This window comes from Squalius cephalus (genome assembly GCF_949319135.1).
Source record: "Squalius cephalus genome assembly, chromosome: 3".
Taxonomy (NCBI): Eukaryota; Metazoa; Chordata; class Actinopteri; order Cypriniformes; family Leuciscidae; genus Squalius; species Squalius cephalus.
The window spans coordinates 14,321,228-14,345,465 of NC_137124.1; the positions used below are offsets into that span (position 1 = coordinate 14,321,228).

The following is a 24,238-nucleotide window of genomic DNA, read 5'->3' on the forward strand; positions in this document are numbered from 1 at the left end:
ATGTTCTAAATTTCAGGTGTCTCCATTTTTAAAATGCTGATGATCACACAATAAAGCCCACTTGACATCACATTAGGCCTGGGCGAGATGATGATTATGCGGCAGATCAAATTAAGCAACATTGTGAATATAATATTGTTTTAATGTGCTTTTAATTACTATATTTGCTGAAGGAATATTTAGAAATATAAAACTGATACTTCCTACCTACACACTAATGCAAAATAAATGAATAATAATATTTTTTGTGAAGCATCTGACATCATAACATAATTTTCTTTATGACGGGGCTATCATATCTGTCAGTCCTAAACTTGATAAAACCCCCATTCAGCTTGCATTGAAAACAATCAAATATGGTTAATTTCTTGAAAGAAATGATTGACAGGTTGATGTCATAAATGTCATCACTTAGGGCCCGGGCCGTTCACACAGCTCAAAAACAGCTAGCCTAACAGGAGCGTAATGCAAATGAACAGAAAGCATGTCTATAGGAGCATCTCTCCTACACTGTCGCTAATATAAACAATTAAACATATAGAAATGTAATCATCACAACCCCAAATTCATCTGATTGGTCTATTATTTTTAAATTGACATTGATTCACTGTGTCAAACAATAAACTATTTTTAATGGTGTGATGTGAAACTGAAAAAAGACTGCATGCATTTTTACTGCATAAATTTACAAGCAAATGCTTGCTATTTAAAGGAATGGTAATTCTGTCATTGTTCATTCGCACACATATCATTCACATACACTACCATTAAAAAGTTAGGGGTCAGTAAAAAATGTATTTTTGAAAGATTTTTTTTTTTTTATCAGCGATGTCACAAAAGATTTCTATTTAACATGAATGTTAATCATTTGACCTTTTTTGTTAATAAAAGAATCCTGAAGATATCAGAAAAAAAAAACGTTTTCAACATTGATAATAATAATCTTGAGCAGTAAATCAGAATAGAATGATTTCAGAAGGATCATGTGACTGAAGACTGGAGTAATGAAGCTGAAAATTCAACTTTGCTCCACTGGAATAAATAACATTTTAAAATGTATTCAAATAGAAAACAGTTATTTTAAATTGCAAAAATATTTCACAATATTACGGTTTTAAATAGAGTCTTGGTGAGTAGAAGAGACTTCTTTCAAAACCATCTTACTGACCTCAAACTTTTGAAAGGTAGTGCACAACACATGTGCGAGCCAATGACATTTCATTAAACCTGCAAAATATGTCAACTAATCTTAAGACTATGGGTGACTTTTATGGTGCTTTTTTGTCCTTGACAGTCGTGGTCACAGTCGTATGGAAAAGAGCATGGTAAAATCTCTTCAAAATGACAAAAGAATAGTTCACACCCCAAAAACATTAACATATAACTAAACCATTATGCCGATTCTTGCCCCAAACTTCTCAAAAGGAAAAGAAGTCATCCTCTGACACTCACTTGTTGGGTCTCAAGCCGCCGGAGTGCAGGTGGCTCTGGACAGTTTGCCACCTCCCGGACTTGCTGGTCCCTGCGCCTATGCAGCTGTCACTGCGACTGGGACCCCCCACTGCCCCCCCACCCACCTCCCCCTTCTCCAGCGATCCACTGAAAGAGGGAAGAGAGAGATAAGGAGATATGCAAGAACAGAAACGACAGGAGAGTTTGAAGAAGAACGCAAGATTCAGACAGAAGGAAGAGGAACAGATTGTTCAGAACCCTTCGGGCAGAGCAATAAGGAACAGTGGTAGAAAACAAACCCGCTCGAGTCCCAGCTGTAAAGCAAGCAGGTGTAACGGGAACCTAGACGGTAGGGGTCTGAAGGGGGCAGACGCTCGGGTGCTGAGAGAGCAAGCAGATGGGTCTGATTTACAGGGAACATGGGTGGACAGTTAAAGGAAGGCAGGTGTTGTTGGAATTGCATCCTACGTTTGCTATGTCACACACTTAAGAAAAGTAATATTTATGTATTACTTTATTTTTTGTTGTCCCTGCAAGAAGCCAAATAAATTTCAGGGCGAGAATTTGATTAAAAGATAAAAATATTGTACACCTCATTGTTCTCTATAGTGCTGCACGATTTGGCCCTGAGTGATTATTAAACAGCTTAAGGCTACAATTTAATAAATTATAGAAAAGAATATAGCTGACAGAATATAAAATCGCCCCGTAAAAGGACAGCTTTAAGACCAAGCCTCTGCCAAATGACTGCAAGCGGCAATCTTACTATAGTAAACGCCTTTTTACCAACATTCAGACTATGACTCTCATGATTTTATGACTCTCTAGGTAATTAATATGCATGAGCAAGGAAGAAAAGTTTTATAATTACTACTCCATTTTTACTGTATGAAATTTGTATTATTTATTAGTTTATTCAATTGAATATTCAAGTGGACTACCCTATACAAACGCGTAAGCCAGCCTAAGTGTAACGATCACCAGTGAGAGTGCCCGGGATAACCATCAGAGGGCACTCCAACCCGGACAATCACCGCACATCCACAAACTACATTTCCCATAATCCTTTGCCCAGACTAATCAACCATGATCACATTCACCTGAATGGCCCTGTCCCAAATGGCACACTTCATATGCACTTTCAGGCCTTGTGGACTTACAATGGCTGCCGTGTGCGCGTGTCCGTTAAGTCCGTGAGACGGTAGAGTGTCCCATTTGTCATTTTAGGCCTCAGAAGGGTGCTCGCAAACGCCCCCTTTGCGGTCGATATGCGCCCTCGATGCGCACTTTTGCCGAGCCCGCACTGATGCGCGCTCCACAGCAGACTTCTTCCCGACAGTCTAAGCGGCATTACGTCAAGAAAGTGCGGACTCGTAGGAAGCCCACGAGTGCTTAGGGTGCCATTTGGGACAGGGCCTATGTCATTACCTTGTTTAGCTCACCCCATATAAGCCTGGTTTTCAGTTTGGTTTGAAATGTGCTGGAGACAGAGACGCATTCGGAAGTGCATTTTCAGAAGTGCTGGGTACAATGACGCATTCATTTTTTTTCTCTCTTTCGCGCATGTTTTAAAAGACAATGTCCTGTAGCTCAGGCATGGCCCCACTTTTCAACAGGCCCACCCAAAACTTTCAAAAAAAAAAACAACTTTTACTATATTTCTAATTTTTCTAATTTGTTCCGATCAGAGCTCGTGAGTGGAGAACGCATATCTGAATATTCCGCTCCGCTCGTTCATTCCGCAGGGTCGCTCGCTCAACCCAGATGTCATGTTGCCTGGTTCGAAAATATGTGGAATAAGGGCTGAAAGTTTTTTCCTAGTTGAGTAGTAGGCTAGTTGTTCATTTAAGTCATTCGTGGACAAATCACCCCTTTACATTCATTTAATTACTTATATAGCCTACAGGATAATGAGCTTACGTAATATAGCCGCACTCAAGCGCACGACCGCACGCATAAAGGTTGCCACAAAGAACCGGTAAAAGTAATGATTATGAATGCGTCTAAATGTGTCTAAATATGCTGTGAATGTGCATTATACGCTGATATGAGTTTCGGTTCATTTGAGACGAACTCCAGTTCACTCGCCGGCGCCTCCATGTCGTGATTCTGCTATATTTACTTCTTATTTATTAAATCCAGGCAATTGGTTCATGAAACATTGATTAAAATTAAGATATAATTAATACAAAACGAAATTCACTTTAAAGAAAGGCAGCTGTTCTGTTTGAGGTCTCAGTGAAATTTTTAAAGCAGTCTTTTAGTGCCGCTTTCAGAGCGCTCACGTCCGTAACCGAGAACTGACACGTTGTTTTTTCCCTCATAAATGCGAACACGGAAAATAAAATAAAATTAATATTATAATGTTTTTTTGTTGGGTCAGACAATGATTACCACATTTCTCTCTCATATTGCTCCTCACAACCACTGAAAACGGTAAAAAAAAATCGAACCAAAAGTCAAATTAATATGGACGGAAGTTAAAAGTGGTGGGTACAAAATGACTCATGACGAAATCTGGTGGGTACGCGTCCCCCCCCGTCCCCCCCGAAATCGACGCCTATGCTGGTTTTCACACTCATTCCCTGCGAAGTCTTGTTTAGTGTTTGTACTGCAATTCTGAGCGTGTTTGTGTCCTGGTTACCTTGATTCTCTGCCTGTTCCCTCGGATTTCTCTCCTTGCCTCAGCCCTTTTCTGTTATTGTTTGGTTTGCTTGTTTGTGTATGACCCTTGCCTGGATTTGGATTACGTCTTTGGATTACCCTGTCCAATAAACACTGCGTTTGCATCCTCAACCTTCTTGTCTCAGTGCAGTTCGTGACACTAAGTTTGCTGGTCTTATCTGGTTTAAGCTAGTCTCCCAGCACACTGTAGATAAGCCAGTGTTATTGTTAAGTACATATTTTCTTTTCATATACAATCTTTTTTTTTCATTATCAAAAATTTTTTCATATATATAATTCTCGTTAAAGTTAAAGACTAAAACTGAAATAAAAATAAAGTGAAATAGGATGGATAAAAATGACAAATCACATAACAAAATGACTAAAACTTAAAACTAATATGAAATAAAACAAAATCTAATTCAAAATATGAATAAATACTATAATAGTGGATAAATAACACTAAAATAATGCAGAGCTAAGCCGGGCGGCCAGCTGGTCTGCCAGCCTGACATTTCTGAAAAGCAAAACCATTTTAAAACCTTGTAACAGACCTGACTAACCGGCTTAGGCTGGTTTAAGATGTTTTTCCAGCATAAAGCTGTGTGAATTCTAAGAAAGCTGAGCTGGATTTCATTCACTGCACTTTTGGGTCAAGTGAACGAGAGAAGAAGAGAAGTTCAGCGTGAAAAGTAATTCATTCTATCATCAGCAGAGCGTGTTCAATACACAGCTTAATTTACAGACAAAATCCTTTGTGCGCTGGTTTGCAGTTTTTGCACGTGCTGTTTAACATGAGAGCTGCTGTTTCATGACATTTTATACCCTTTTCTTTTGGCTTTCAAATCACAGTACTTGTCAAAATAATTGCAATACAATTATTCTGTTACCAAATCGTGCAGCCCCACTTCTACATGATATTCAAATCACTTGCACACTATTCTTCAAAAGTTCGGAGTCAATAAGATTCAACAAGGATGCGTTTAATTGATCAAAAGTGACAGTAAAAAACATTTAAAATAGATTTCTATTTCAAATAAATGTGGTTCTTTTGAGCTGTCTATTCATCAAGGAGTCCTGGAAAAATGTCTCACAGTTTATGAAGCATATGGAGCAGCACAACTGTTTTCAACACTGATAATAATAAGAAATGTTTCTTGAGCAGCAAACCAGCATATTAGTATGATTTCTGAAGGATCATGTGACTGAAGACTATTACTTCAGTCTTCAGTCACATGATCCTTCAGAAATCATACTAATATGCTGAAAATTCAGCTTTGCATCACAGGAATAAATTACATTTTTAAATGTATAAAAAATAGAAAATTATTATTTTAAATTGAAACTCTATTACACATTTTTTTCTGTTTTTACTTGTTCAAATAAACGCAGCCTTGGTGAGCAGAAGAGACTTTTTTCAAAAAAATATTTAAAAATCTTTCCTACCCCAAACGTTTGAAAGGTAGTGTATGTATAATTGGGAAAAGGTAACACTTTACTTGAAGGGGTGTGCATAATACTGACATGACACCTTCATAATCATGACATGACAGCTTCATAATCATATTAAAAATATGAAGGAGGTTTTATGCATGTTTATGACAACTGTCATTAAGTGTCATTCACTCAGTTATGACATTTTTAAAGCAAATATGACATTGCTTGAGATATCTTTGTTATGCCAACTTGACATAAACCAATACATCACAACCTGTCAGTGTATTTGTCATGACAACTTGACATAAACCAATACGTCATAACCAGTCAGTGTCTTTTTCATGGCAACTTGACATTACCAATACAACATAACCTGTCATAAATATGTCATAAACATGACATAGCAGATCAATCATCAAACTTAAGAAACTACTTGGCTTTATGGGTTAAAATGTCATTAAGTGTTAATACTCTGTCAAATTATTTTATAACAGTGTCATGAATATTTTTGTTGACCTCAACTACAGTTATACGAATTTAATTGTTATCCTTAAAATGTCATTAAGTGTTAATACTGTCAAATTATTTTATAACTAATACAGGAATACTGGGGGGAAAAAGTGGTCAGAAATATATTCATGACACAGTTATAATAGCCTCATGACAGCCAATGTCAAAACCAACCACATGACAGTTTAATGTAATGTTAACTCATAAAGCTAAGTAGTTTCTTAAGTTTGATAATTAATCTGCTATGTCATGTTTATGACACATTTATGACAGGTTATGATGTATTGGATTATGTCAAGTTGTCATGAAAAAGACATCTCAAACAATGTCACATTTGCATAAAAAATGTCATAATTGAGCGAATGACACTTAATGACAGTTGTCATAAACATGCATAAAACCTCCTTCATATGACATGTGTCATGTCATGATTATGAAGGCGTCATGTCAGTCTTATGCACACCCCTTCAAGGAAAGTGTTACCTGGGAAAATACTACATTTGATCACATACATATTTTGACATCATTCATTTCTATCAGTACGCACTGTATAACGCCAACAGATCATATTGGGTTTCCCATCATGTATTAATCATTCTTGCTTTCCCTTCAAGTGAGACATGGACTGACGTTCACTAAATCTGGACAGTACAGTGACAGAAGAACTGATTACACAACGACGACAGAGACAGACTAAAGGTTAACACTTCAAACACAGGTGTCGTGACTAGCATAGACGGCAACAGATCGACGACAGCCACTTAAGACACAGATGACCCATAACGCAACATTTGTGCATCAACCTCAGGGGGTGGACAGGAACAGAAGGGCCTTGACATTTGTTAAAGCAGATGACAAGGTTGCTGACTGCTGTAAGTAATGCCTCTTAATCTTGTCACTTTTTATTCTATAGTCTTCAAAGATCTCCTTATTAAAGGTGTTCACACTGGCAGCGATTTGCAGTGACTGGTCAGCATCAAAGAGATTAAAATAAAAATAATTCACAGAAATGGTGGAAACGATGAGAAATGGTGTTCACTGCTCTCTGTAAGGGGATCTGCAAACTGCCAAGTTTCCACCAGTTATTGTTTACTGAAACCATGAAATCATTTTCATTAATTAAATTAAAGATTAAATAAAATAAAATATAAATACTAGATGAAAAAAAAACTTTAAAAACACGAAAATTAGAAATGTAGGAAATTAAAAAAGTTTACGTACAAAATTACTAAAAAAATAATAAAAATAAATAATAATAATATATATATATATATATATATATATATATATATATATATATATATTATTTTTTTATTATTATTATTATTATTATTATTATTATTTCTTTATTTTTTATTTCATTTGTTAAATTAACAAATTAGCAACCTTGTAATATATGTATATATTAATAATGATATATATAAATATATATTTATATAATGATATACTGACTATTTACAGTTGTAAATAACTAGCTACCCTACAGTACAGCAACTGGGGGACTTTTATCGATTTATTCGCTGTCAGTGTGAATGCACCTTTAAGTACAAAAGAGCATAATAATAGACACGGAAATGCTTCTACTAATTTATTTTATATGGTTAACATTAAGTAAATATAAGATGACTATAATAAGTAAGATGTCCTGTAAAATAAATTCTCTTAAACAGCAACTATGAAAAGAATAATGAAAAACTGCTAAAAACTGAAATTAAAGAAGCCATCAGAAGCAGATCTCAAATGTGAAGATGTTTTGTTGTAAACTCCTGAAACTGTGTCACACAGGTACATACTGAGACTCAAACTACAAAGGGGAAGTTACAGGTGACTGGAGAGACGAAACACAACAACTACCATAAAGGCACAAAAAACACAGCAACACAGCAGAAGAGCTAACGGTCAACCCTCAACTTCAATCAGGACTAGATTCTTGAATGCATCTAGACCTCTCAGGTCAAAGGTCAGAGGTTTTGAGGGTTGTCCGTCTCCATGGAGACCATCCATGGGCTGGAGGTGAAATGTTAGCATTTAGAAACATTGGTGCTGCTGGCAGGGCTGTAGAGAACAGGGGGTTGAGAAGTGTTTTAGCAATCCATCAGTCCTTTAATGGAACAGTTCACCTCAAAAAAATACTATTTTGTTCTCATTAACTCTTATTTGGTTTAAAGACTCTATTTATTGTACAGTAATGCATACAGTGACTCATGTGCTATATTTAAAGCCTTCTGAAGTCACATGATAGCGTTGTGTGAGGAACAGACCAAAATATAAATCGTTAATCTTCCCATCGCAGCTCTCAAACTTCATTTGCAGATGTGTTTTTCAAACTTGCCACATCAAGATCCGTCACGGGATCCGAAATGAAATTTGCGAATGAAATTTGAGAGCGGCGGAAGTGCGAAAATCCCACGTGGAATCTGTGCCTGCAGAAAAATTCACAGAATGGGAATGTATATCTATCACAAAGTTCACCAAAATCAGTGCAGAAAACGTTAAAAAAATTGCCTGCAGTTTTTTTATCCACATATGGATAAACAACTTTTGTGACTTTTACGCACATGCCATTTATAGCACATAGTAGTCATAGACTGATTTTATGGTACCACCACCAATTTTCATTATATGGAAAAGAGGGGCCAGGAAAAAAATCAATAATAATTATTCAGTGGATGACCGAATAGACATCTTACTGATCATATATTGAACACACACTGATGTTATGAGTGTGTGTTTGTGGGAGGGAATGTAGACTGTAATTATCACCATGTGGATGAGAAGTGCAGGGACCTGCAGTCTGTATCTGTCTCCTATCAATTAGATTCTGATTTATCCTGGGAATTAATCCAGAAAGACTACTTTCCCTCCAAGATAATGACTTCAATTAAGCAATTAATTTACAAGGAAACGGCAGACTGAAGCGAACCCCACTACCCTCTGTGGAACTCAACCCACGTTTCGCTGAGAGTGATGGGTTGACCTAAAGATTGGACATTTCATCTCGTTTCAGTCTGGATTGTGTTGTACGCTGAATGATAAAAAGCCATAGAAAATGACAAGGACTGCCCTAGACATAGCTCTTACAGATGGGGTCAGTGGGAAATATGGCTTGCCTTTTGGTGTGCTTTGTGGGTCATGCAAATTGACCTTAAAGTAGTAAGATGTTTAAAGCAAGTCATCAACTTTTTCTGTCTTAAAAAAATAACGCCTTTTATAGTACCATTAGGACATTCACAATGAATTACATTTTCCATACAAATGTTATTATTCCTATAGTATATATATGTATATATATATAATATTATATTATAAATATTATCATTGTGTGTATATATTATCATATATATATATATATATATATATACAAAATAGTAATATTTATGATGTATTATATATACACATATATATATATATATATATATATATATATTATTTATTAATTTTTTTCATTACAGTAATGACAATTTGAGGATTTAAATGAGCTTAATTGTCAAGAAAATAATGCTAAAAAAGCCAAATCAATTACAAATCATTACTTGTTGCATTGATTTTATAAAGATAAAAACGTCACATTACTATTATGGCTTGCAAAACACACACAAAAAAAATGATTAGATGATATATGTATATGTGTATGTATGTATATATAGCATTTTTATATTGCATGCTATATTAATAATAAAATGTATATATTAATATTAGTATTTTTGTATTATAGTAACAAGAATTTTAAAAGTATCATAAAAATAATGCAAAACGTTTGAATAGTCATAAAAACATTTTGTCATTTTCTTCATGCAAACATTATTTTCCTTTTTTTTTCTTTTTTTTTGGGGGGATTTTGGGGTGAAATATGACCACGGACATTGTTTTGTGACATTTGATTTCATGAGACACAGATAAGTCCCTGTAAGCTAAAGAGGATCGCTGAAATGGAAGACAATAGAGGATTGAATGGACTTCCCCTTTCAGTACAGCCCTGCACAGAGAGAAGGGGTCCCTTACCAGCCGTTACCAAGACTCACTTGGGCGTGAGGCGAGGGTCTCCATAAGGGGTGTAGGGGGACATGTTGAGGATGAACTCCTTGGGTGGATAGGAGCTCCAGCGCTGCTGCACAGAACTGCTGTCGTTGTTATTCCAAAAGTCCCTGTCTAGATCACTGCAGCCAAAGAGAAAGACAGGAGAAAGAGCCACAATGAGTCAAACTGAGTGGAAAAACAGAGTTCAGATAGACAGACAGCCCGGAGAGAGAGAGAAAACACTGGTGTAAAACTACAGTAACTGGCAGAGTGGAAAGATTCAGTCACAGAGAGACTTTTTAGGAAAGGTTTCTCTTGTCTAACATCGTTCCAGAGCTCCTGTGTTTTTAAGTGGCATAAAGTCTTGAAAAAGTAAAAGAATTCTGAACTGAAGAGATGATGTAAAAATAGCTCTGAGGGTGAGATTAAAGGGGTTTTGAGATGGATATCATGCACAAAGTCATATGTATTCTGTGCTGTCATTACATTCGCTCTGACTCACAGATGATAGTCTTTTATAACCTACTGTAGCAACAAACTTCTAGTCACTATAAGAACAACAGAACCAAGACAGAAAAAATCACATCAGAGGTAAGGCATCTAATTAGCAGGGGGCGGCATGATCGAAATCATACAGTAATGACATATATCAGTATATAGTTGTTTTATGTAAGTTAAGCAAAACGTAAACCAGTAAATACTTTACAAATGAAAGGTACTTCATCTCATTTCAGATTTTTACTTGGATGGCTGCAAACCACAAGATAAGATCATTCAAAACAAATGAAATGTATCATGCATAAAAAAGCATAATTTTCTGAATTCCAGGTCCAGGATATCCACATCAGAAAGAAGTTAAGAAATGGAGTATATTTTCAAACGGACTGGCCTGTGACACTGCCAGTCGGTGAGCTGTGATGTTTAGTGGTTTCATCTGTTCTGACAATGTCGGATCGGTCTCTATTAAAACTCTGAGCCTTATAAATGAATCTACCATTTAATATTTAATTTGGGTTGATGCAGGCATTTAATATGATAATAGAACTCTGAACATTTTGGAGGTGGTCCAACGTTTTCACTTTCCATAGAATGATTTTTATACTGTACAAGCTGTATATTCTATCCCCTATCCAACTCTCACAGAAAACTCATTTTTACATTTTCAAAAAACAACATTTAGTGTGATTTATAAGCTGTTTTTCAAAGATTTCTAGTATTACCATTCTTGTGGGGAGATTTTGTCCCCACAACGTAGGGTTTATATACACATACACATAATGATTTTTATACTGTACAAATTGTATATTCTATACCCTACTAAGCCTATCCATCACAGAAAACTTTCTGCATTTTTACATTTTCCAAAAAAAACATCACTTATGATTTATAAGCTGTTTTCCACACAGGGACCAAAAATGTCCCCACAAGGACAAGGATTTTGGATATTGCAATCTTTGTGGGGACATCTTGTCCCCATAATGTAGGGTTTACCAGGGCACACACACAGAGAGACACATGCAAACATACATATAGACAACACATGAATGTCAAGCACTAAATTATTTAGTAATTTTCACATAATATATTATTTAAATCTTACTTTTCAGATCTTTTAATGCTGCAAATTAGCAAATCTATATTGCATCATATTTCCTTTCACTGATTGGCTCATTTCTGGTGCTGTAAGCTGCTATAACGGTCCTACTTGGAGAAATAAACAATAAAATATTTTAATATAAAATAAAATGGTGTTTAAGTGCCACTTAAAAAAATAATTTTGAGAACAAAGTTTTATATATAATGCAAATAATGCAAAATGCCTGAATGGTCTTAATTTTTTTATTAAAAGTTATTATTAAATTAAATTTTTGGTTTTATTTTAAGACTTACACACTTAAGTACTGTATGATGCATGCAAACGTTCCACACTGTTGTTGTGGGTTCCAATCCTACTTTAAGAAAAGAAAAGTAACGTCTCATTCGCAGTCTGAAGAACACAATGAAATGTGCAGCGGATTGTCTCTCCGTGCCCTTGTGCGGTCACAGGTGATTAGCAGTCTGGCCTCTTGTACTGATATAAAAACAGTATCCATCTGCTGTGAGATGCATTGGTGTCTAATTAGAGCACTGCCTGATTAATATTCAGGCTGCAGTTGTTACCAGAGCAAGTGCTCCAAGTGGACCAGCTTCATACTGCTGACCTGATAAACATCGTCAAGTGTGTGAAAGCCATCATTTCACACACACTTACTATTTTTTTTAAAGTGCTTTGAGGTTATTCCTGTGGTTTGCTCAGTATCAATGGCTGTGTTCAGAATGAAATAAGGTTTAGGCTTGGCCTTATACTAATATTTAAGAACAGATGGTAGGTAGACCACTGAATAGGCAGGATGGATTTGCGTATCAGCAGAGGCGGACAGAGTACACAGCTACATTACTTGAGTAAAAGTACAGATACCCCTTGCTAAATTTTACTCAAGTACAAGTAAAAGTACTACAGTCAGATGTCTACTTAAGTAAAAGTACTAAAGTACTTGTTTTTAAAAGTACTTGAGTATCAAGAGTACATTTTCTAAATATTGCATTACTACTGCCACAGTGCTTACATTGGTAAACACAGCAAACACTTGAAGCGAAAACTATCATTAACTTGTTCAGAAAATTGAAATAGTCTGGCGAGGTGGGGCACGGGTTGGCACATTCCCAGGATGTGATATTTTTTTTCCCAGGATGGTAGGGGAAGACTCATGAATATTCATTAGGGAAGTCATCCCTGATTGGTCTGATGACCTACCCCTAACCCCACCCCTAAACTTACCCGTCACTGGGGGTCTTATGACCTCCCTAACCCCGCCCCTAAACCTACCCGGCACTGGGGTTAAGACCAATCAGGGATGACTTCCCTAATGAATATTCATCAGTCTTCCCCTACCATCTTGGAAAAAAAAAATATCGCTCCCGGGATGGACCTGCTGCGTCTTCATCCATTGTTTAGTCCATGGTTTCGTCTCTTATCTAAATCTGACCATGGAGTTGACTTTGGCGGAAAGCTGAAGGTGATTGCTGATAGGCTGTCCCAATCAGTGGCGCCTGCACAATCCAATCACATTTGAGAGGGAAACAACAAATTGAGGTTTCCGAGATTTTTCTTTTTTCCTTTTTTTTTTTTTTCTTTTTTTTTTTTTTAGAAGAAGAAGTAACGGGTAGCCTACTCACGGTTATGGATAGAAATGTAGTGGAGTAAAGAGTACAATATTTGCCTCTCAAATGTACTTGAGTAAAGTCATGAGTACTCCCCAAAAATGATACTCAAGTAAAGTACAGATCCCTCAAAATTGTACTTAAGTACTGTACTCAAGTAAATGTACTCCGTTACTGTCCGGCTCTGCGTATCAGGTAATGGGAATTTACTAAACCAATGTAGTGTCTGGACCAATCAGACACACAATTATTCATTATATTTAATGAATAATTCAGCAAACCCTCTCTCCCAACAAGCAAACTATGTGTTAGAGTTCTGTGAACTATCCCAGAACAGCAACTAACACCCAGGCAGAACCAGGCCTCTGGTCACCATAGCAGAAAATGTTTTACGACGCCCTCACAGGAATGTGGGGAGTAGTGGTCGACCAATATTGTTTTTTTGATGGCCGATGCCAATAACTTAGAGAGCAAGGTGACCGATGGCCGATATAATATAAATATATTAGGGCTGTCAAACGATTAATCGCATCCAAAATAAAAGTTTGTTTTTACATAATATATGTGTGTGTACGGTGTATAATTATTTTCTATATATAAATACACACACATGCATGTATATATTTAAGAAATATTTGCATGTATATACTGTGTATATATATTTATATTATATATAATTTATATTATATATAAATATTTTATATATAAATAACACATTTTTCTTAAATATATATGCATGTGTGTGTATTTATATATAGAAAATAATTATACACCGTACACACACATATATTATGTAAAAACAAACTTTTATTTTGGATGTGATTAATCGCGATTAATCGTTTGACAGCCCTAATATATATACAATTTATATTTATTTTAATTAGTATTTTATAAATGCGAAATAATTATGACAATAAATTTCAAAAATAAATCTTTAAAATAAACATGCTTATACTTTAAAATGGCAACTTTGTGATTCTGCAGTCCTATTACAGTATTTTTATGGGCCTTGGCGATATATATTGGGCGACCACTATTGGGGAGAGTTTCCCCATAGGAAAGACACATAAGGCCCAAAAAAAGGATTTCTTTCCATTAATGCATATGCAAATCTTCTATGAATGAACATGCATATCTCCAGGACATTGTGTGCATGATTATGACTGTCTTTTATAGTGTTTTTGTATTGTATACCGTTTTATGCATGCTTTATGATAGAACCACTTAATGTAACCTCACCTACACCATGTTTGGCATCTATGAATTTCCATTTTAATTATCCGAATGAATCTTTAAAGGTTTCTCCATCAACACTCATTCTAGTAAAATATGCAAAACCCCATGCTCAAAGACAAAGGGTCGTAAGCTTTACCTCAGAAAGTTTAAGTTACCACTGGCTCCCTGAGCCCCTGAGGTGTGACCTCTGTGGAAGTTGAAGGGCACCCTCTCCATTCAGCTTTTTGATCTTCCTTCTTCTGGTTGCTGTTCGTGTGGAAAGACTGACATCCAGACAGGCCTCAAATTACAACTATTGTAACTTCATTGATAATGACTGAGTCAGGCTAACATTGCAAGATCGTCATCATTTCTTCATTCAGTGTGGAAAATATCAATTGCAACTTCAACAACACCATCAAGATTTTCTCCTGCATTTGGATGCTAGTTCAATGGCAAAGGCATTGCAAGTATCATGCATTTAACTTACTAAACAGAGGTTTAGTATAAGCGGTAGACCCCTTGTTAACAAGGTGCTTTGAAATAAAAAACTGATGGCTCTGTTCAGATGATTAAATGACTCTTTTCCACAGCTTCATTCCCCTGTTTCTGTTTCCAGTTTCATTCACTTTCCATTTTACCCATGTATGCGTGATTGTGTGCATGTTTGTTTAGATTAGTTATATGTTCGTGATTTAGTTAAATACAACTTTTGGGCACATTCATGTGAGTTTTGGTTCTGGTCACTGCTTGTAAATCAACGTCCCTTTAATGATGCAATCACAGCTACATGTTAAGAAAGAGTCATTTTTCTGTGGCCACCAATTGATTGTAATATTAATTCAACTACATCACGTTAATTCTATTAACTGATCCAAATATTTATAATTATTTATAACAAGTTATAATAAATTATTCATATTTTCGTTTTGAGCTAATTTTCTACACCAATGACTAAACTATTAAATGACATTAGCTAATTAACACCATAAGCCGAAATACATGAACCACTTTAAATCTGCAGTACTTGTACTGTACCAGCTTACTGCACAACCCTATAGAAGTGGTAGTAAGCAATTCATACACTGTATTCTTACTGCTGTTTTACAAAATATGTGAAACAATTTAAAATACTCAACAATAAATGTTTCAAATGGTAGTATGCTACTTTGTTGTTATCTAATCTCACAACATTACATGATTAATTCAGAGATTTGCATTTTGCATAGTTTTTTTTAGTTGAAATCATATGAGTCTAGAAAAAAAAAATTTTTAAAAGAGAAAATAAAATTTTGCTTCATTCGTCACTTTGAAAATGTAAGGTCAAGTCAAATTCATTGCCATATTGAGGCGTTTTGTGATCGCTGTGCACAGTGTGTGAAATGTAAGTATGCACAATGACATGGCATATGGTAAATATGAATTTATTATGGCTGAATGGCATTAGCAAGAACAAGAGAACATATTCGGTTTCTGATGTTTGCAAACAGCAAGCCAGTGTTATCCAAAGTATTGACCACGACAAATACCACAGCTGGTGTGAGAATCGAATGTAACACTTCTGAAACTAGAAATATAAATTAACACTCCTGAATAAATTACAAATGAGCATGGGTTAAGAAATATGTCTAAAAATGTAGAGTATGTATATCATTTACACAGTTAGCAATGTCACATTAGTGTCATGCATGTTTGGTATCCGCTATTCTTGACCAAAGCAATATTACAGTAACCAAAGAGTCATTATGTTCTGTAATGAAGTGTTGCCATGTCCACTTATCATAAGCATTTTCAGGCTTGTTGTTTGGGGTTGGCTCATAAAACGATCAAGTAAATAGAGTTATTAAAGAGGGCAGATGCGAGTCACAATATTGGTCTTATTTTCAATATGAAGCATTTGGATTTATCTTGGTTTATTATGAGCTTGTTCTTTTGTGCTGTTTGTTTTTCTTTTCTAGCAAGACCTGGCAACATGAATGAGTCATGGCTCATCCCTGTGATTTTCTAGCACTACACACATACAGAAGAGACATCCCTGATGCATATTTAGATTTCTGTCATGACAACTCTCGGAGTGTTTGGCATGGTAATGGATATGACCAAAGTTTCTGAAAGCACACTGCACTGCTACAACAAATGCTAACCAGTATTTGAAGGTTGAGCAGCGAGCTCATTGGCTACTGATACAGCAGGAGCCAATCAGCTGTGCCCTATAGAGAATGATGTGATTGCAAGCAGATTAGTTAAGATGAGTTAAGGACCTATCAGCCAGTGCCATCTATAGTTTCATGACAGAATGTACACTCACCTAAAGGATTATTAGGAACACCTGTTCAATTTCTCATTAATGCAATTATCTAATCAACCAATCACATGGCAGTTGCTTCAATGCATTTAGGGGTGTGGTCCTGGTCAAGACAATCTCCTGAACTCCAAACTGAATGTCAGAATGGGAAAGAAAGGTGATTTAAGCAATTTTGAGCGTGGCATGGTTGTTGGTGCCAGACGGGCTGTCTGAGTATTTCACAATCTGCTCAGTTACTGGGATTTTCACAAATAACCATTTCTAGAGTTTACAAAGAATGGTGTAAAAAGGGAAAAACATCCAGTATGCGTCAGTCCTGTGGGCGAAAATGCCTTGTTGATGCTAGAGGTCAGAGGAGAATGGGCCGACTGATTCAAGCTGATAGAAGAGCAACTTTGACTGAAATAACCACTCGTTACAACCGAGGTATGCAGCAAAGCATTTGTGAAGCCACAACATGCACAACCTTGAGGCGGATGGGCTACAACAGCAGAAGACCCCACCGGGTACCACTCATCTCCACAACAAATAGGAAAAAGAGGCTACAATTTGCACGAGCTCACCAAAATTGGACAGTTGAAGACTGGAAAAATGTTGCCTGGTCTGATGAGTCTCGATTTCTGTTGAGACATTCAGATGGTAGAGTCAGAATTTGGTGTAAACAGAATGAGAACATGGATCCATCATGCCTTGTTACCACTGTGCAGGCTGGTGGTGGTGGTGTAATGGTGTGGGGGATGTTTTCTTGGCACACTTTAGGCCCCTTAGTGCCAATTGGGCATCGTTTAAATGCCACGGCCTACCTGAGCATTGTTTCTGACCATGTCCATCCCTTTATGACCACCATGTACCCATCCTCTGACGGCTACTTCCAGCAGGATAATGCACCATGTCACAAAGCTCGAATCATTTCAAATTGGTTTCTTGAACATGACAATGAGTTCACTGTACTAAAATGGCCCCCACAGTCACCAGATCTCAACCCAATAGAGCATCTTTGGGATGTGGTGGAACGGGAGCTTCGTGCCCTGGATGTGCATCCCACAAATCTCCATCAACTGCAAGATGCTATCCTATCAATATGGGCCAACATTTCTAAAGAATGCTTTCAGCACCTTGTTGAATCAATGCCACGTAGAATTAAGGCAGTTCTGAAGGCGAAAGGGGGTCAAACACACTATTAGTATGGTGTTCCTAATAATCCTTTAGGTGAGTGTATATGCCATTAACAACTAGTTCAGTTCAATACAAACGGGATCGAAATTTTGTAAATGCGGTTGTCACGACCTGGATTTTTCTTTTTTCAATACCTTGGCATGAAATTACAGAATTGTTTTGCAGTATGCAGTATTCCATTCTGAACACAGACCCTTTAGTTCCATTCTGAGTCCAGCACATACAACTCAGCATTCAAAGTAATGTTTTCCACTCATTACCAAGACATTAACTTCAATAGTTAATCTCAGCAGGAGGCACCTACTTGATGGCTTTATTTTCTCCTCGGCCTCTCCCCGACACAGACACCGAGTCTGGGGTCCCTGCTGTCTCCACCCCCGGCTTATTCCTCATCCCCTTCAGAGAGAAAGAAAGAGACAGAAATGTAAGAGAAAAACAAAAAATGGATGGGAAATAGATTATTGCCTGATATCATCTGGTCAGGTGGCATATTTCAGCAAATTCTGTGCAATTGCTGCAAGTTACATGGTTTAATTAACCAGTAAAGTATGATAGATGCATTGATAGAGCTAATGCGCACCAACAACAGCCAAATAGAGGATTTTTACGCAGATATTAATGACAAGTCTGAGACCCTCGGGGTGTTTACACATTAGAGAAGCTGTTTTGATAGATCGGAAGGCATAAGATGTGCTTTCAAGATGTCGAAAGAGCCGGTCAGTCTGCAAACAGTGAATTGGATCAGCAAAAGCACAAACGAATGTCTACATCTGAGTTTGTTGCAAAAGTTGACATTTTCTTGAACATGACTGTGATGCCTAGGAATGCTATCTAGGTAAAGTTGTTAAATACAGACTCAGAGACTCAAATACAAACAAGCAAAAGTGGCCAAAGAGAGTGTAAACACAAGAGTGGGAAATGAGCATGCACTTGGGGCAAAAATGCCAATAAAATGTACAAAAGTGCCACCCAAATTCAAGATAAGAGGGAAAAAACTGCACAATGAGTTTCCCAAAACACAAAAGTGCTTATATTCCATGAATTAACATTGATAACCATTATTACAATATTAAAATCAACAATTGCAGTAAATACATATGCCAATGTTGTGTAAAGATTTTGTTGATACAAAAATAGATTTTGATTCTCCACTGGGAATCAATTCCACTTAACAAGTTAATTTCTGACCCTGGTAAACACACAAACACACATGCATATACTTGCATGCCCTACACGCTCTAAAACTGAAAAGCTTCCTTTCAATGGACATTCAAGCCAAAGGACTACAGTTTAGCTTGAAAAAACACTCATATGCATCAAAAATACACCATATGCAAACAGTTGTGCTATTGGCAGACAACTGAGACAACTCTACTGATCGATTCAAGCAATTACATAAAGGCTAATTACATCATTTCCTGTCTGTCAAAGATGCACTCCTCCCCACCATCTCTTGATTGGCCAATCCATCTCAAAGTGATTCTGCAGGTGGAGTATTCATTACAAAGTCCTCTGAAAGCCATCAGCCGCCAGCAGTTGTGTAAGAGATGATAAATGATCCGAAAGGGAGGAAGAAAGAGCAGCTTCTTGGCCCGGGCACAGCAATAGCCTGCCAGTTTCAAGCATTTAAATTACGGCGGCTGCCAACATGCAATCGCTCCTCTGCCATGATCTGTCTACCGACGTAATGAATAGTAACAAAAGAAAGGAAGCGAAACAATTGTGTTCATACACAGGTACAAACATCTTGTGACTTGCGACGCAAGCGCACTCATTTACATCAGGAGACATGAGTTAGAACTTGTGCCACGCCCCACAGGATATGGAATTAGTGTAGAATTTGAATCGGAATTACAGGAACAGGAATTTAGTCAAATAAATTCTGCAGTCACAGAGGAGAGGTTTTGCAACAAAACAAACAACTGCATCATTCATTATGATTAATTATGCCTATTTTTTCCAGAGATGTAAAATACAGTTTCTCTTAACCGTTAAATAAGCACCACAGATAAATATTTAGAGAGGGGTTATGTTAGCATCACTGGGATACTATTATATTTTTTGTGAACATTTTAAATTAGTTGGTTTTTATATTAAGTTGTACTCATTTTGATGCATTTTTTGTGATTTTTCATTACTTTTTAAAAATATGCATATGTAGTTTTTAATTCTTATTTCAGTTTAAGTTATTTTAGTACATCAAGTTAAACAAAATGAAAATTAGAAAGTATAATAAGTTAAGAGCAGTAAAATAAGTTTTTTATATATTTTATTTCAGTTAATATTTATTTAAAAAAACTAAAATGTTTCATTTTTTTAAATGTTTTACTTTTAATTAACTAGAATAACCTAGGTTTAAAGATGAATATTAATAAATAAATTAGAAATGTATTAGAAAAAAATAAATATTAACAAATTTAAAAATAAAGACTACATCATATATTGAATAAATTAGAGCATGATCTTCCACCATAACCCATAAAATGTAAAACCCCATAAAATTGATCAAAGTAATGAAATATACAGTATATAAATGAAATATTAATATTTGGAATGCAAGTGTTATGTCTCTTGAACTACCCCATTTGGTGTGTATGATAACATGTTTATGGTTCATTTACAGAGAAAGATGAAACGTATTGAAACGAACTAAGAATTACACTTACAGAAGTTTTCTGACCTTTTTTTGACCTTATTAAATCTTTATTCTACATCCTTAAATTAAAATAATGCAAAACTATGTTACACATCCATAAGAGATGTAACTCACCAGTTCTGCCTTTGAAAGACCTTTTGAAATGTTAAAAGTTCATGCAGAGCTGGAAACTGATTCGCATGTAGTTCAGCTGATGTAAGGTCCATTTACATGGAGAACAATTAAAATTAATGTAGAATAACTGGTCTCATGCATATTATCCTGCTCATTAAAATGAAGGTCAACTTTACAGGCTACACTGTTTTAAAGTTTAAAGATTGTGCTAAAAGAGACCAAATGAATCTGTCAGGCTGTAAAGTTGAATTTTGCTTGTTAGATTGAACAATATAACCCCAATGATATCTTAAAATTAAACTTAAAAAACGTAAAATCTTTGTTGCATAAATTAGGGTAATTTTAGAGATTATTACATATTCTCAGGTTTATGTATTTTTTAGAACAACTTCTTAATAAATAATGTTCTTTTTCTGTTTTGGTCCCCCCCAAAAAAAATATTGAGCACAAACCGCTAATAAGTCATACTTCTTGCATATCCTCCCACACAGACACATTTGTTTAAGATGAGATCTCTGACAGGTATGCAGTATGTGTGAGAGAGAAGCAAAGGGAAAGAAAAAAGGGAAGGGAAACAGCAAAGGCAGAGTAAGGGGTAGGTTTTCAAAAAGAATTTACAATCACAAAAGGTGAATGAGCAAGGAGAAATATGATAGAGGAGGGAATAAGATTTTTCACAGGTGGTTTCTTGGTGGTAGTCTCACAACGGGTCCAACTCGGCCCTCACACTGTCTGTCACATGTTAAGAGTGCTTTATTCTCAGATCTTCTTAGCTGAAAATCTCCTTCACCACATCTGCACTTCTCACCTTCATCTTATCCGCACAATTTACTACTGAAAAATTATTCCCCTCAGACACAACAGAAAGAATGTGTTAGACAAAAAAAAGATGGACATGAAACTGTTGTAATATATAAAACTAAATAAATGCAATATATAAAATGATACATGAAATGATATATATGTTATAGAATGACGGACGGATAGACGGATGGATGGAACAATAAATAGAAAGATAGATGGATGGATAGAATAATGTATAGATGGATGGATGGAACGATATGGATGGATGGATGGATGGATGATGGATGGAACGATATGGATGGATGGATGGATGGATGGATGGAATGGTGTGGATGGATGGAACGATATGGATGGAACAATACATAGAAGGATGGATGGATGGATGGATGGATGGATGGATGGATGGAACAATACATAGAAGGATGGATGGATGCACAGAATGATGGATGGATGGATAGATCAATGGAAAAATAGATAGAATGATGGATGGATGGAAAGAGCAATATGGATGGATGGATGGATGGAACAATACATAGAAGGATGGATGGAACAATACATAGAAGGATGGATGATGGATAGAACAATAGATAGAATGATGGATGGATGGATGGATAGATGGATGGATGGATGGATGGATGGAACGATAGATGGAACAATGGACGGATGGATAAAACAATAGATAGAACAATGGATGGATGGATAAAAAATAATAAGCACAAACCGAAATTAAGTAACCATGAAGGCATGGATGGATCAAGGGAGGATGGATGGATGAAAGGAAGATGGATGGAGGGCTGTATGATTGTACAGCATTTAATATGGAGCAAAATCATTTCAGCATATACAAGAAATCAACTTCAGTAAGACTTTCGTTCTCGTATGACACACATCTTCCATCTCTCTCAACAGAGTTCTTTCAAGCAAAGCATCAACTTCTCCAGATTCCCTCTGTTCAGAGACTCAGAACTGGATCAGACAGGGAGAAGTAGTCTTGACCCGAGAGTACCCAGCACTGTCAAATCTATTTGGGAGAAGGAGAAAGCACGCAGTCTGTCGGCGCGGAGAGAAGCGTGGGGTGTTGTGGGCAAAAAACATATGAATCATTAGTGAGCCCTGCGGCGTGGCAGTATGAGGTATGAGAAACATAAAGGGAGACTGTCGCTGTGCAGCCTTACATAACGTATCCCAGCTTATTCACTCATTAAGGATCTGTTGTTCTTCTGCTATTGATCAAAAGACTGACCACAGCCGCTTTAATTGTAAGAACAACATTAATCCTAATGCAATGGTCAAAGTCTGTTTGAAAATGAGTTTGGTTCATAAGAACTCATGGGTGATGTTAGAAAAGGTGAATCTCATAAAAGAAAAAACACATTTTTTGCTTAAACAAAATGAAACCTATTGTAGAACAATTAAGTATTTTGCATAGTGACATTTTCTTGACAATTAAGCACATTCTCATTTCTGTCATACAAGAAAGTTCTGGGGGAAGTTTTGGGGGGTTTCTCCTAAAGTCCACAATCATCTCCACAGTTGTGAGTGTGTTCAGCTCCAGGTTGTTATGACTGCACCAGCTTCCTGTATTTATGCAGACTAGTCACCATTGTGGATGTAGGCGATGACTATTATAGCAAGGTTAGATGTTGTGGGAAGAACCGACGAACATTCAAAGACTTTAATAAACGAATACAAAATGAAAGTGAAGACAGCAGCCACTCACGGACGACTGCTGTCACATATAACAAAACATAACATAAATCCTGGTCTGGCCTCTCTCGATCTCCACTGTCGTCCCTCCTCCTTTATCCTTCCGCTAATCCGTGAGAGATACGAGACCGGTGCGTCGCGCAGGTGTCGCTCATCAGTAATCACGGCACTGGCCTTGCGCCGTCCTCCCACGGCCCTCGACCTCGTCCTGCTCGCCCATCGCCCCTCACAGGCCGGGGGGGTACCCACGAGACTGCGTCTACTCCCCCCCCCTCCGGGGGGACCAGTCATGGTGGCCACGGCACCTGGGGGTATGGATAGATAAGGCGAGAGAAAAGGAGACGGAAGCATGAGGAGCGACAGATACGAGAGAGGAAAAAATAAATAAATCTTGGTCCGTTTCCCACAACACACTGCCATCTGGATAGCCCTCAGTGGACGGCTTGACACTCCTCCGCCGCCTGGTGGACGGCGACGGCTCCTCCGGATATGGGCAGACGGCAGGAGTCCCCCGTTCCCTGCTCCTCCTCATCATGCCGGAAGGCTCTGGCACACGGCGAACAGCGGCGACTCCTCCGCTCCCTCACGGACGGCAGCCGCCCCTCCAGCACCCAGGCGGCCGGCAGCGAGCTCGTCCGTCCCCCCGGTAACTCACTCCAGCGCACCGCCTCGAGCGTCCATGGCGACGAACTCTGCTGACCATGCTCGATGGCACCGCGGATTCCCCACAGCGGCGAGGGCTCTTTGACAGCGCGTTCCTCCTCCTTCCCAGGTTTCGGCACCAATTTAGCAAGGTTGTGGGAAGAAGGAGGCGGGAACCGGTGAACATTCAAAGACTTTAATAAACGTTAAATAAACAAATACGGACGACTGCTGTCACATATACTGTCGTCGCTCCTCCTTTATGCCTCCGCTCCTCCGTGAGAGATACGAGACCAGTACGTTGCGCAGGTGTCGCTCATTATCAATCACGCCACCGG

General features: G+C 37.3%; 1 protein-coding gene across 3 annotated transcripts in view; it reads right to left on the reverse strand.

Annotated features, from left to right (window-relative positions):
* syt7b (synaptotagmin VIIb) overlaps window positions 1–24,238 on the reverse strand; it is a 136,765-nt gene that overhangs the window by 53,601 nt on the left and 58,926 nt on the right. For all 3 annotated transcript variants that reach the window (XR_013820552.1, XM_079866502.1, XM_079866503.1), the window contains exons 3-4: window positions 18,282–18,373; window positions 10,086–10,220 (exon numbers count right to left, since the gene is read on the reverse strand). Coding sequence is in view for 2 of the 3 variants with exons in the window: in XM_079866502.1 (XP_079722628.1) it covers window positions 10,086–10,220; window positions 18,282–18,373 (227 nt within the window). In the remaining variant the exon portion in view is untranslated. The remainder of the gene's footprint in view (window positions 1–10,085; window positions 10,221–18,281; window positions 18,374–24,238) is intronic.